This window comes from Aptenodytes forsteri, unplaced genomic scaffold (assembly GCF_000699145.1).
Source record: "Aptenodytes forsteri isolate BGI_AS27 unplaced genomic scaffold, ASM69914v1 Scaffold207, whole genome shotgun sequence".
Classification (NCBI taxonomy): domain Eukaryota; kingdom Metazoa; phylum Chordata; class Aves; order Sphenisciformes; family Spheniscidae; genus Aptenodytes; species Aptenodytes forsteri.
In genome coordinates this window covers 7,004,225-7,019,361 of record NW_008794836.1, presented here as the reverse complement: position 1 = coordinate 7,019,361, position 15,137 = coordinate 7,004,225, and the positions used below count along the sequence as shown (strand labels likewise).

The 15,137-nt window shown below is 41.1% G+C and overlaps 1 protein-coding gene across 1 annotated transcript in view; it reads right to left on the bottom strand.

Moving 5' to 3' along the window:
- LOC103895017 (RNA-binding protein 25-like) overlaps nt 1-238 on the bottom strand; it is a 4,889-nt gene extending 4,651 nt beyond the window's left edge. Inside the window, exon 1 of the mRNA XM_009274517.1 lies at nt 223-238. Within this exon, the coding sequence (XP_009272792.1) occupies nt 223-238 (16 nt within the window). The remainder of the gene's footprint in view (nt 1-222) is intronic.
- Between the last annotated feature and the right edge of the window lie 14,899 nt (nt 239-15,137).

The following is a 15,137-nucleotide window of genomic DNA, read 5'->3' as shown; positions in this document are numbered from 1 at the left end:
TCTCCCCTCCTCTGTCTTTTTGTCTCTTTGCATGTCTCTCCTTCTGTTTCTTGCTTTATCCCTCTCTCTCACTCCTTATCTCTTTCTCTCTGACATGCGGACATGCACTTTCTCATGTGCACTTGCTCTTTATCATACATGATCATGCTTTTTCGTGCTCACTCACTCGCTTATGCCCTTACTCTTTCTTGTACCAATGCACCCCTTTTTGTGCTCTTGTACCCTTTCTCATGGCCATGCCCCCATTCCCATGTTACCCTCTTGCTCGTGACCTTGCACCCTTTCTCACAACCTCATTCTTGCTTTCTTATGCGCTTGTGCTCGCTTTCTTTCTAACACCACCTCTCTTCCCTGCAATCCCTACCTCACTCATTCACGGTCCCTCATGATCTGCCTCGCTCTTTCCCATCTTTCTCTCCCTTACGTCTTCTTTTCCTCCCTCTTTTCCCTCTCTCTCTCATTCTCACATAATCTTTTTCTTTCTTTCCCTCTCTCTCCTCATATTATCTTCTCCCTTTTTGTGTCCCCCTTTGTCTCTCCCTCTCTATCACTCTTTAATGTTCTTACTCTTTAACTCTCGTTCTTGTGTCCTTACTCTTTTTTGTGCCCTTCCTTATTCTCAGAACCTTGCTCTCTCTTGCATGCTTGCTCTCCCTTGTTTCTTGTGTGCTGGCTCTTTTTCTTGTGCCCTCACACCCATCCTTTCTCATGCCCACTCTTTCTCATGCAAGATTTATCTCCCTCTTTCTTGAGAGCTTTCTTTCTTGGGGGCCCTTTACCTCTCTCTCTGTGGCTCTCCGTCCATCTAGCTCTCTTTCTTTCACATACACTTGCTCTTTCTCACAGTTGATAATGCTCTTTCTTGTGTTTGTTCCCTTTCTCTCAACCTATTCTCTTTCTTGTGCCCTTACTCCCTTTCTGTCAACCCCATTCTCATGACTTCACCCCCTTTCTTGTGACCTCACACCCTTTCTCTCAACGTCATCCTTGTTCTTTCTCATGCTCTCACACTAATTTTCTCATGCGTGCTTTCTCTCCTTCTGCCATACTCTCTCTTGGTTTCTGGTGCGGTCCCTCTCTCAATCTCTTTGAGCTTTATCTATGATTCTATTCTATTCATAAATCATATCTATTGGCGGCCGGTCACGAGCGGTGTTCCCCAGGGCTCAGTACTGGGGCCGGTCTTGTTCAATATCTTTATCAATGATCTGGATGAGGGGATCGAGTGCACCCTCAGTAAGTTTGCAGATGACACCAAGTTGGGCAGGAGTGTTGATCTGCTGGAGGGTAGGAAGGCTCTGCAGAGGGACCTGGACAGGCTGGATTGATGGGCCGAGGCCAACTGGATGAGATTCAACAAGGCCAAGTGCTGGGTCCTGCACTTTGGCCACAACAACCCCATGCAGCGCTACAGGCTTGGGGAAGAGTGGCTGGAAAGCTGCCTGTCAGAAAAGGACCTGGGGGTGTGGGTCGACAGCCAGCTGAACGTGAGCTGGCAGTGTGCCCAGGTGGCCAAGAAGGCCAATGGCATCCTGGCCTGTATCAGAAACAGTGTGGCCAGCAGGAGCAGGGAAGTGATCGTGCCCCTGTACTCGGCCCTGGTGAGGCCGCACCTCGAATACTGTGTTCAGTTTTGGGCCCCTCACTACAAGAAGGATGTTGAGGTGCTGGAGCGTGTCCAGAGAAGGGCAACGAGGCTGGTGAGGGGTCTGGAGAACAAGTCTTCTGAGGAGCGGCTGAGGGAACTGGGGTTGTTTAGGCTGGAGAAAAGGAGGCTGAGGGGAGACCTCATCGCTCTCTACAACTACCTGAAAGGAGGTTGTAGCGAGGTGGGTGTCGGTCTCTTCTCCCAAGTAACAAGCGATAGGATGAGAGGAAATGGCCTCAAGTTGCGCCAGGGGAGGTTTAGATTGGACGGGAGGGAAAATTTCTTTACTGAAAGAGTGGTGAAACACTGGAACAGGCTGCCCAGGGAAGTGGTTGAGTCCCTATCCCTGGAAGTATTTAAAAGATGTGTAGATGAGGCACTTAGGGGCATGGTTTAGTGGACATGGTGGCGTTGGGTCGACGGTTGGACTCGATGATCTTAGAGGTCTTTTCCAACCTTAATGATTCTATGATTCTATGATTCTATCTCCACCCCCCTTCTGTCTCTCCCTCTTTCTTCCTCTTTCCCCTCGTTCTTCCTCATTCTTGCTCTCTTTCAGACACTATCTCTTTCTTGCCATCTCTCTCACACACTCAAACTTTTCCTTGCACACGTGCTCTTTCTCACATTAGCTCTCTTTCCTGTGCCCTCACACCCACCTCTTACTGTGCCCTCTCTTTCTCGCACATGGTCCTGCTCTTTCACCCACTTGCTCCTCTTCTCACGACCTCACTCTGTTGCAACCTCATTCCCTTTCTCATGCCCTTGCTCCCTTTCTTGAGGCTTCACTGTCACTCATTCTTATGCCCTCGTGCTCGCTTTCTTGCACTCCCTCTCCCTCTTTCTTGAGAGCTGTCTTTGTCACAGGTGCTCCCTTTCTACCTTGCACACACTCGCTGTTTCTCACATGTGCACTATTTCTCACAAGTTGTCCTGCTCTTTCTCGTGCTCCCTCCCTTTCTCACACCCTCTCTGTCTCGTGGCCTTGCACCCGCTCTTACACCCTCTCCCCCATTCTCATGACCTCACCCCCTTTCTCTCAACCTTGCTCTCACTGTTTCTCATGCCCTCACGCTCACTTTCTTGCACACACTTTCTCTTTCTTGCACAATCGCTCTTTCACGTGCCATCTCTTCCTCACACACACTCTCTCTCTGTACTACTCACGTGATCTCTCTCCCCCTTTGTAAACGGTCTCATGATTTCTCCCACTCTTTCCCTCTCCCTCTCCCTCACTCTTGCCCTCCCTCTCTCTTGCTCTTTCCCTCTGTTTCCCCCTAATTTTCTCTCATGGGCACTCTCCTTCCCACCCATACTTCCTTTCTTGTGCCTCCTCCTTTTCTCAGACCATCACATCCTTTCTTGTGCCAGTGCTTCCTTTCTAACACCATCATGCCCTTTCTTGTGACCTCACACCCTTTCCTGCACCCTTGCACTCTGTTTTTCTCATGCCCTCATGCTTGCTTTCTTGTGTGTGCTTTTTTTTCTGCATGCCATCTTTTTCCAGCACTCTCTCTTTCTCACATTCTCTCTCTTCCCCCCTCTTTCTTGCACTCTCTGTCTCTCTTTCTCTTGCATGTGCACTTTCTTGCACCTTTGCTCACGCATGCTTGCACTTTTTTTTGCACACTCCCTTTTTCAAGCACTTGCCCTCTCTCATGCTCTTGCCTTTCTTGTGCTCTTGCTTTTCTCTGTGTGCTTGCTTTCTTATGCTCCTCAACCCTTCTCTTGCCCTCAACCCTTCCCCTTCTTGCACTCACCCTTTCCTGTGTCCTCATGCTCACTCTTTCCCATGTGAGCTTTCTCTTTTTTGTGAGCATTCTTTCTCACATGCTCACTCTCCCTCTCACTTGTACGCTCTCATTCTCTCTCTCATGTGCACTTTCTTTCTCACATGCTCACTCTCTCACGTGCAGGCTTCCTTCCTCATGAGCTATCCTTTTCTCATGCCCTTGATTTTTCTCACACCCTCACTTTCTTGTGCCCTCACGCACTTTCTTAAAACCTTGTGCTATATCCTTTTCACACCCTCATGCTTGTGTTCTCACACACGTGTTCTTTCTCAATCCATCTCTCTCTTTTGCCTTGCACCCCTTCTCTCTCCTTCTTGTGTTGTCTCCCTCTTTATTCCTTGTGCATTTCTGGAGTGCTCCCCTTTTCTTGTGGCCTTGACTTTTGGTGCCCTCCCTCTTTCTTGCACCCTCATTCTGCCTTGCACGTGCTTGCTGTTTCTCATGCAACCATGCTCTCACATGCTTATGTGCTTTACCCCACCCTTGTGCTTTCCTTTCTTGTGCCCACGCCTTCCCATGCCCTCACACTCACTGTTCACACTCACTGTTTCTCACGTGGGCTTTCTTTCTCATTTGATCTTTCACACGCACTCTTTCTCTCCCTCGTACTTTAGCACTCTTTCTCACATGTTCTTTCTCTCTGTCTTGATCTCACCTCCCCTCTTTCTCTCTCACTGTTTCTTGCTTTATTTAGCTTTTGCTCTTTCTTGCTTCCTCACTCTTTCTCTCTCACCCTCTCTCTCTTTCCCTCTCTTTCTCTCATGCTCACACTTTTCTCATTCATGCTGACTTTTTCTTGCACTGGTGCTCTTTCTGGATATCGGCATGCTCTTTCTCATGCCCACTCCTTTTCTCATGCCCTCACTCTCTTTCTCATGCCTGGTCTCTTTGTTGTATCTTCACTTTCTTTCTCACAACCTTGCACCCTTCCTTGCGACCTTGTGGCCTTTCCTGCAACTGTGCACTCACTCTTTCCCATGCCCTTATGTCTTGCTTTCTTCCTCATGCCATCTCTTTCTTGCACCTTTCCACACATTCTCTTTCTTACACACTATTTCCCTCTTTCTTGTGTGTTCTTTCTCACACACTCTTGCGCACAGGCACTCACTCTTTCTCATGCCTTTGCTCTCTTGCTTACTTTCTTGTCCATGCTCACACCCTTTCTGTATATCCCCTTTCTTCAGCGCCCTCCCTTTCTTGCACCCTTGCCCCTTTCCGTGCCCTCTCTCTTTTTGGTGCCCTCGTTCTTTCTCGTGCCCTCACTCTTTCTCATTCCCTGGCTCTTCCTCACACGCACTTTCTATTTCTTATGCACTTACTCCCTTTCTCACACACTCACATGCTTCCTCATGCACTCATACCCTTTCCCGTGCCCTTATGCTCACTCTTCCTCAGGCGAGATTTCTCTTACTCATTTGACATCTCTTTCTCATGCGCTCTTTCTTGCCCTCTCTCACTCTTAGTCACGCTCTCTCACGGTTTCTCTCACTTGCTCTAATGCATTCTCTCTCCCTCCCTTCCTACCTCGTCTCTTTCTTTCTCTTCTTCACCCGCTCTCTCTTCTGTGTGCTTGCTCTTCCTTGTGCACTTGCTTTTTCTTGTGTTCTTTCTCGTGTGCACTCGTGCTTTCTCATGTGGTCCACTTCTTGCATGCATCCTCTTTCTCATGCCCTCACTCTTTTTCATGTGCTTCCTATTCCTTATGGCCTCACTTTCTCATGTGCACTTGCTCTTTTTCTGCATACTTGCTTTGTCTTACACACCTGCTCTTTCTTGCACCCTCATGCTCCATCTTTCTCACATAAGCTTTCTCTTGTTTGAGCTCTTCCTCACGCTCTCCCTCTCTGCCTTTCCTAAGCACTCATTCTCACATGCTCCCCCTTACGCTTTCTCTCCCTTTCTCTCTCGTTGTCTCTCCGCTCTTCTTCTCTCTCCCTATCTCTTCCCCCTCTTTTCTTGCTCTTTTCCTCCCTTCTCTCTTTCACATAGTTTTCTTTCTCTTTGTCTTTTTTCTCTCTCTTGTCTTACCCTCCTCCTCTCTCTTCCTCTGCTCTCTCTCTCTCCTTTCACTCTTCCTCACCCGCTCTTTTCCCTCCCCTTTTCTCTCTCTCTCACTCTCTCTTTCACACGAGCTCTCTTTTATGCTTCCATCTCTTAATTAAATACACTCTTCACCAAAATTCTGTATGATTCCCTATTGAGGGAGAAGTATATGGTTGCATTTTACATTGCAGAATCCTGGAAGTGTGTAACAAGGTTTTAAACTCATCATTTTTGTCTAGAAAGGCTCAATCCACAACTTCAGACAGGGAGCCTGAACCATCGTTGCTACATGGCAACATAGTTACAGGAAGAAAAAGTAATATTCTTATGAATAAACACGGTTGGTGTCAAAACCCAGGCTCAGCTGGCTGTTAGGAGCACAAGCCACGCGTAGTGTGCTTCATAAGCCATGCGCCATTTTGCCAGGAAGCATTAACTCATTAGTTCTTAGAATAAATTCCAGTATATAACTTGAGTATTTTCAAGAGGTTCAACTTGTAATATTTCTCCCACAACATTTATCTTGGCTTATCAAGACTCTAGTAGACTGAAGCAAATAAAGATCTGTAGATAAACATTGTGGTTGCAAAAATTAGTCACGTCTTTGAACTGCTGTTTCACCAGTCAATAATATTGCCTGTAAAGCTTTACATATTAACAATATAACTTCAAATATACATCTGTGTTTATCTTCTGTACTAGAGGAACAAATGCTTTTAAATAATAATATACGATGTTAATTTCAATGGTGTTGCTCTGCTGTAAGTCACACTGCTATAAATTTGATTTATTCCTTAATTAATGCAGTTAAAATCAGTAATCAAAATTCATTGGAAATATATTCAGTGCAGATCAAAGTGGCAACATCTAAAATCTAGGATCATTAATTAGAGTGTCTTTAGTTTTACCATCTGCTTTCATTTAACTCTTGAATTATGGAATGGTGGTGTGTGTATGTAATCCTGGCTCTTGGAGTTGTGGGATAAATGCGAAAATCTTAGTTTCTGTTAAAATGTTTATATTCTTGCTGGTTGGAGAAAAAGAACCCTTCAATGTGCATTATAACATTGAGTTTAAAAATTTGAATGCAAATGGAATTTATTTTTAATTCTAGCCATTCTCATTATTTTGGGGGCCTAAATCATGAATCTCAAATTCTGGGAGCTGGCAGCATTGTTGCCATTTATTTCTAAGGAATAGGATTACCTTTCTGCATCAAATCAACTTTTTCCCACAAAGAAGAAGTACTAACTATAAAACATTTTTATAGTTTATATACAAATTTTCATGGTTTATAGTTTTCATAGTTTTCACAGGAATTTTTATGTCGTATTCAGGTGGAGATACACACCTGATTTTACTCATTTTGAGCAGTTAATGTTCATTTTTGCTGTACCCTCAGCTTTACCCCTGCCAATCTGTGCAATCTAAGCTGTGATACTGTGAACTCCAGCATTTGGGTACTTACTATGATCAATTTCTACATGCTTTTTTAGAGAAAGAAATAACTAAAGGATTTCAAAAGATAGGGGAGGAAAATCACTCTTTCTATTTTGTAAACCACAGAAACTGCTTGAGTTTTTAATTGCTATTATTTTAATGTGTTTACAAGTGTTCATCTCTGAAAATCTGTTTAAATATATTTTAGGAGGGCTCAATGGACAGCTTGTATGAGCCTGTCCCAGAACATCAAGAACCCAAGGATACAACTACTACTGACAGCCGGTCTAGCACTCCAGTGAGCGTGCATGTAAACTGTGGACCGCCTGATAGGTCGATGTCTTTGGTAAGTAAAATTTAATTGCAAAGTGTGCAACGTATTTTGCAAAAAACTGTTACTCTGTATGCAGGCACATGTGTGTTCAGCTGGCTTAACTGACAGTTTGAACTATTTAGGCTCTTTAGAGCCACTGTTTAAATCCCATCTCTGTAGCCAATGACCTGATTTCTGTCCTGTCTTAACAAGCATGCTTGAAAAACAGGTCATGAGTTTCTATACAGCTAGCAGCAAAGTGAGATTAGTGCAGCTTCACTGTACAAGGGAATTTCTCTTTGCAAGTAATACCATATGAAAATGCTGGGTACAGATATTAGTACTGTACAGGATATACTATTGGTGTCTTTGGTTGTCCTTTTTATTAACAAAAAAATGCATTTCTAAAGTGTGAGTTGTATAAATTTTGCAACTGATGGCCTCTGGAATATCCTTTACATTTTACAAGACCTCATTAGGTAAACATGTGAAGGAGGTTGTCTTCTGGGTTTTTTTCTTCCTGAATAATGTTACCCTACTTAATCCTTTATTATTGGTATGTTATTGGTATAATATATCGTTGAGGCTTTGACAAGTACTTTAACATAGTATATTAAATTTCATAATCTTTTTAATTTCATAATCTCTATTCTCTGCTTTACAATGCTCCGTTTATAATTACTATCTCTATCTATAGCAACATATGATGCAGTCTGGGGAAGGAATAAAGAGAAAACAAGGATATTCATTACTCAAAGAAGAGAGACCGTCTTCCCTTCAGAAATTATGCCAGGCTTTACCCGTGTGTGCTCTGGGTTAGGTACTGGGTAGCTGTAAGACTGTTGGGCCTATGGTGTTGCAATATCACAGAGCAGGTTTGCACACAGGATTTGCGTGGCGAGAGTGCTGGAGCTGGTGGGATAGGCGAATGGCTGGGGAACTGTGGCATGCACTTGTTGAATTCCTAGAGGAATGGAAATAACTTGTTCTTCTCGGGCCCTTCTGCTGCAACCGTCTCACTCCCCGCATGTCTCTCTCTTCCACATAATCACCTTGGTGCTTTATATAATGTTCCTGGGTTTAAGAGTATAGCAGTGCAGAGATCTCAAGATGATTCCTCATAGCATCAGCACAGATATATGAGCCTGGGCTCTGAAATGTGCCTGCATTATAATTTTACTGTAGTAGGTGGGAGATGCTCTCCTGTGTGACAGGTTTCTCCCCATTATCAGACTGTGACCTTGTTACTATAAAAATGAGCCACCTCTACTCTGTTCCAGCTAAGTGTGTTTAATCACGGTTGTGAAATACGGCTGTAACCTGATCCTAGCATGCTTGCAGTATTTCAGTTGTGCGAAGCTCTAGCTATTTGGCTAGGGCTGTGTTACACAACCGCATTGAAACATGCCATTCTACTAACAGAGGTAGACATCATAGTTCAGCTCCTACATCTCTTCAGTCTTTTTCCCTTTGCTGTGACTACAAACCAACTTAACAGTTAATGACAACTACACTAATATTTCTTTGTCCGACAGACGTTTATCTGCTAGGAACAGCATTTAGACAAAGTAAACCAAAAATTGAAAGTAGATTTGTTTTCTGGTTTGTTGCCCAGCATGTGACATATGACCTCCTAAGATACTTTGCGATAGATAGCTACTAGAAATTATCCTTTATCTTCTCAAGCTATGGTAGAGACACATCCCTAGCAGTGTGCTCTGCACCAGGTTTTCACAATGTGTAAGACTAAGAATTAAAAGTGCAGTGATAATTTCACCACTCTTTCAGTAAAGAAATTATCACTGCACTTTTAATTCACTTTTAATTCACATATTCACCTCAGGCTTTTTGTTTCTTGCTTTTTCTTGTTTTGTTCTGTTTTCTGATTTGACAGCATTACTTCAGACTCTTCATTATATTAGTGTAGAGTTAGGCTTCATAAATTTTTCAGCTAAATAAAAGTAATCAACCTATTCAATACAGAACTTTCTTTTCACTGAGACAGCCTAGAGAAGCAGATTTGCTACTAGTGTAGGATTAGAAAATCCTGTACGTTAATCTGAACAAATTGTAGCAAAACATTTTTCACACTGCTCAGTGCTGGTTTTGTGGGATGGCACTGCATCGTCCATGAAGATACGTTTACAGCAATGAATAGAAAAATCTTGGTTTCTGCTAACTCTTATCATACATTTCTGTCTTCCTAAAGGAAATATTTTAGTGATGGCACATTTATTCATCACTAAATTTAAAATTCATCATCAATAAAAGTAACGGTAAAGGGGTAAGCAAACTGTTGGCTCACTAGATGTTAACAAGGGTTTTATTTTGTTCTGTTTTGAGAGAATATTCAGCTCAGCACTTAACTAAAAATAACGGCTGGATGCTGTGTCACAGTGCTGGCTGTAGAATCAACATGATTATTTATAAAATACTCTCTAGAAATGGAAAACAAGATTAGTGATGACGTGTTGGCAGTAAGACCTATGGAAAAATGCCACTAAGGCCAAAGGACGATGTGTAATCTTATCTGCTATTTCTAGCATGTGAGTTATTAGACCTACACCTTGGATGAAGCCGTTAAGCTTATTAACTGAGCCCATTTGTACTTCTCTCCCATTTTTAATCCCGTCACTTGGTTCCAGGCTGCAGGGCGGCCCCCATAGCATGATAAATTCAGAACATTATTGGCTCCCTCAGGCCCTGATTCAGCCATCTATCATTACTCAGTAATGCACATACTTAAGTGCACTGCTAAGTAGGTATGGGCTCGAGTGTATGTTTAAATGGTCGGCTGAACCGTGGCCATGCAGATTCCACAGAGCTGTTAAATCTCCTCAGGGTGGAGCAGCCTGGAACAGCACATTTCCTCCTTAGGAGGCTTTTTCCCCTTCGTTTTTTCTACACAACTTTGGAAATCAACAGGGCAGGTGTTCAAGGTCTTCTCCCCTCAACTTAAAAAAGGCAGGCTAGTGCTAGAGGAAATTTTTCCTTATACTGCGGCAGGGTAGTTATTTTCTTGCAGTTATATCTCATCTGTTGTGATTTGTCCTAATCATAGCTGGGCTGTGACATTCTTCTGGAGACGTGGGAAATATAGAGTACTGTGGTCACTGAAGCTGTGCAGGACATAATTCAGTGAACATACTCTTTGGGCACCTTTTTGAACCGTGATTATTTTTGCTCCTGGCCAAATATCTGCCCAAATGACACATCCTGGATGAAGAATAATCTCTGTTTCATGTACACTGTTCTTCTCCTTCACATAACTTAGAAGATCTGTTTAGTATCCAAAATGTTTTGCCTGGGATATTCCCACTCCAGGTTCGTATGGTACTGTCTTGTGCCTGTTATACACACTTGCATTTTGATTTTAATTCTCTCAGGGAATTGGCCTGTTAACTTTTTGGTTACTTTGCCTGTTGCTCGGCTTCAGTAATATTCTCAGACAGAAAGAACAAAAATACATTTTTGGATTGTTTTTGAACCTTATACACAGCAAAGCTGAATCGGATCTTCCTCAGAAACAGTTGGTAGCCAACAGTAATGAATCATATGGGTGCTCTTTGCCTTACCTATGCTATTAACTGGGAAACTGAATTTCTACCTCTTGTAGCTCAGTGTTACAGTCTTCTAGCTCATGAGCTGTCTTAAGCTTCACAAGAAGAGAGTCTCCAGTATTAAAACTATTTTCATATATTTCCTGTCAGATTGCAATCACCAAATGTCATGAGACCCACATATTTTTCAACTGCTGACTGTGATATGATCGACTACCCTGTATATCAGAAAAGTGCCAAATAATTTATCAGTCTTTCTAAGTTATGGCCAGGAAAATCACAATCGGTCATGATACCTGCTTTAATCTGCAGTGTTATAATTGGCATTTGATTCCAGTGAGGGAAAGAAGAGCACTAGTTATCTGAAATGATCATTTCCCTGTTTGAAAGTCTTAACAGACTCATGTCTTAACAGGCACAGGAGCTCTAGCTTTCTCAGCCAGCTTGGACACACCGATTCAATTCTTTAATTCAGAGTTATTAGACAAAAACAGGGAGGAAAGGACTTTATTAATAAATTTCATAATGCTGAGTTTCCACACGTGCAATTTGTTTTTAGGAAACAGATTGTTCAAATTTGGGATAGGGAAGGAAAGGATTGTTCCCATAAACAAGGTAATTATGCACTTTGGAGAATGTGGAGATTAGAGCCTAGATGAACCTTAACTTACATTCTAAGGTAAAACATGTTTTTAAAACTGCTTAATTTCTAGTTTCAGATTAATTTTAAGTGTAGTCAAATACTGAAAAGATTCTTAAAAAAAAAAGTACAGACAAAACTAATTTATTCTTGTACCCCAATTTAGCCAGCTGATTCAGACATAGCAGGAAGAGGTGTGTCAAATAAAAGGTGCCATTTTTAAATGGCCATTTAAACCCGCTGTCATATTTCATTGTGGCACTGCATCCCACGATATCCAGTGAACTCACATCAGTATCACCTCAATGTATGATGTAATGCCATACATGCATCTTTTGCTGGATTTTAAGAAACTCATGCTGAAACATTGGTTTCAGATTGTGGAGCAAAAGATTAAACCTACAATTCCATGTTTCATGTTCCATACCAGGATGTTGACACTACCCTTTTAAAAGAGCCTTAAAATCACTTTTTCAACATTTTTCAACTTCTCTGTGTGTCTGTGCACCTCATCTAGTCATTTCTTTAGAGCTATTGAAAAGATTTGTCCCGACTAATGCTGAATTTCTTTTCAGCAAGAAATTTATCTTACATTGCTTGCAGTATTTCAAAGTAGATGATAAATTCTGTATACTCTTTTGATCTGCATACAGCATCTGTGAACAAATCTACACATGTAAAAAAAAATTCTGTGAAACTGCATAGAATTATTAGCATTCACAAATGTCCAGGTGCTAAAAGGACCTCCTACACTCAGCTAAAATAACCTCAGTGCAGTAAAACAGCCTTTTCTTAATGCACTCCCCTGAAGAAGCTTAAAAAAAAATCTATGATGGCTTTTACGGAGAGGAGGGGAAAAATATAAAATGCTCAATTATGCACTTACATCATTTTATGTAGTACATGTTTTGGCTTTTTATCATGCAACCTGGATGACATTTTTAAATTACTGTGGTCAGAGCCATGCAGATTTAGATAGTATTACATGAAGGAAATAAATTAAACATAAGAATATGAGAAATAGGTCCATACACTGAAGTTTTCATATTTATAAAATAATGAATGGTTATTTTTTTTTTTTTAATGTCTCTTGTTGCACAGCAGATTGAAGTGACATTCATCATGGACATTTTTATCCCAGTTTCTGCTTTCCAGGCTGGAAGAAATAGATATGAAAGTGATATAGTGCTTTGATATTCTGTCTCAGGAGATATCAAAATAGTATAGGGATCAGAGATCTCTTCTGTCCTAGCATGACATCCTCAGGTTTTCTTAAAGTTAAAATTAACTTCAAGTCCCAGGGTAACTGCAACAGCAAAGATGCAGTGAGATGTTTTGGCATCACTTGCAGAGCGAGGCACCCTTTTGTTCACTCTTTCAACACCCACATAACTCTTCTCTTCCTTCCCACATCTTGTCAGGGTACATATCATCTGGGCCCTGGGGGCTGTGTGACCTTGCCTCCAGGCCAGTGCTTGATTCTGATTTGGTGCCCCTCAGAGCTTTGCCAGGCCGACTTGCACAACTTCCAATTTTACTTGCAGTTTCCTGCTCTCTTACACATTCCTCTGTGTGTAATGGGGTTACAGAGTCTGCATCCTTCTGTGTCCCTCAGAAAGCCACATACCATTGTAATGTGTGGGTATTTTATCCTCATAAAATTTAAAAGAATCATACTACGGAAGAAATATTATATTCATTCTTGGGGTAAGAGTCTTGTTCTCTGCTTTTTCAGGGGTATTACAGTTGTCAGCTGCTTGGGAGCCACAGATATTGAAGCCTCCTAAAATCAGGACACATAAGTCCATATATTCTCTGCTGCACTATGTCTTCCACAGCTTCAGCTGTTGGAAGAAGAAAGACTGGAAATGTTAGTGGATATTAAAAACTTGCATCAGAAGTACATTATTCAGTGTCTTTCCAGTGAGGAAAATATTACATTTGGATTAAACATTTTTGATTTTCATAGACTTCTTTTCTCTATCTTTTTAAAAGGAATTTCCTGATTTTGAGAACACAGTGACCAAAAAAAGAAAGTAAGTTGAGACCAGTTCAAGGTCTACACAGTGTCACTATATTTGTCTGTACCTTTCATCCTTGTTGTTTTATTAATGTTTGCCAATGTTGCTTTAATTCTCATAGAGTACATGTATTAATGTTGGAGTTGGAAAGCAAGTAACAAGCTTGTAATGCATTACTAAAGCTCTTTGCCATGATTTTTTCATATACATTAATATTTCTTCCAAAATATCAGAACCAGGACAGCTAAAATCAAATGCAGTTAATCTAAGCATGGTTTAACCATATGTCTGCTTTTCTGGAAGATTGAAGTGGTAACCTATTTTATAGCATGTTTGTACCATTGACCTGATAATCTCCTGAAGAGTATTTTGTTTGTGTTTTTAATCCAAGTAAAAAATTAGTTTGCAAAATGATTCAGATAAAGCAGGTCAGACTGTATTTTATCAAGTATATTTGTGACAGCAGCATGCTTTGCATCCATTCATTGAGACACAACACTATGGTTTGGGCTAATGATTAATATATATTAGTAAGCAGAGGTATTTATTTTGAAAATTCTTTTTTGGCTTCACGTTGAAGGCTATTGCATTACTGAAGTGGTCCCCTTCAGATGAAATCTGAAATCCTGCCTAATGGAATGATAGAGACAGATTTTATCTGTCTGGCTGTGACAGACATGAAAATCCCTGGACATTCTTTTTTCTTTTTCCATTTTTAGGTTGGGCTCCACTAAACTCAGAACATCAGTGTTATCTATGTTTATTGCTGAGAAATTTCAAAATAGATAAAGATTTCAAAGAAAATCAAGAGCTCCTTTGTCTTAAGTAACAGTTTTAATCTATTTCTGGTCATCTGATAAAAATACTAGTAACTTATCAACTGCAAACACAGAGACGTATGCACTCAGAGCTGTGAGATCTCAGTTATCTGTGACCAGCCAGGGCCCTGTGAAAATGCTCCCAAAATTGCATTAATTAAAGTATGGACACAACTCTATTATTCATGGTTTTCTCATCATTCTTTAACACTTTTAAGGAAGCCAAACTACTGTGTAGGTCTTACCCAAGTTTTACTCTACCAAGCTCTACCAAATATGATGCAATCACCTAGCTGCCTAAGAGCCTCCTGCTTAGATCAGAACTAAGTCTGCCCCAGGAGTAGAAATAGTAGTCTATAGCTACAGTGTCAAATCTTACAATGCAAATAAAACTATTCTATTCTAAAACTAATCCTATTTTAAATGAATTATCAGAATTTAGAAGGGTTGTCTAGATCATTTGACTAATTGATATAAAAAATTAGTAAACTGGATGAAAATAATTTCACTCAACATGAAAAGATTTTGTAATGGAAATTATTTCATTGTGAGTGTCCAGCCATCACTATCCTGGCACGATACCCCCACTGATAATGCAGAAATTTTCACATTGGGCTTTTCTGTAGATATGGAGCAAGTGAATGAGGAATTATCATTCTCTTTTTCTTACAACAGGGCAACAAGGAAGCACCAAATGCAATAGAGTAGCAGAAATAAAATAAACAGAAGTATGCCTTGTTTAGACAGTAAGAATTAAATTGTGGAACTCTGGAAGCAAAAAAAAATCCAAGTGGTTTCAAAAGGATCTAGTGTTTACAGACCAGTTCCTTAAAAAAACAATAGTTCAGTTGCACCCTTTTG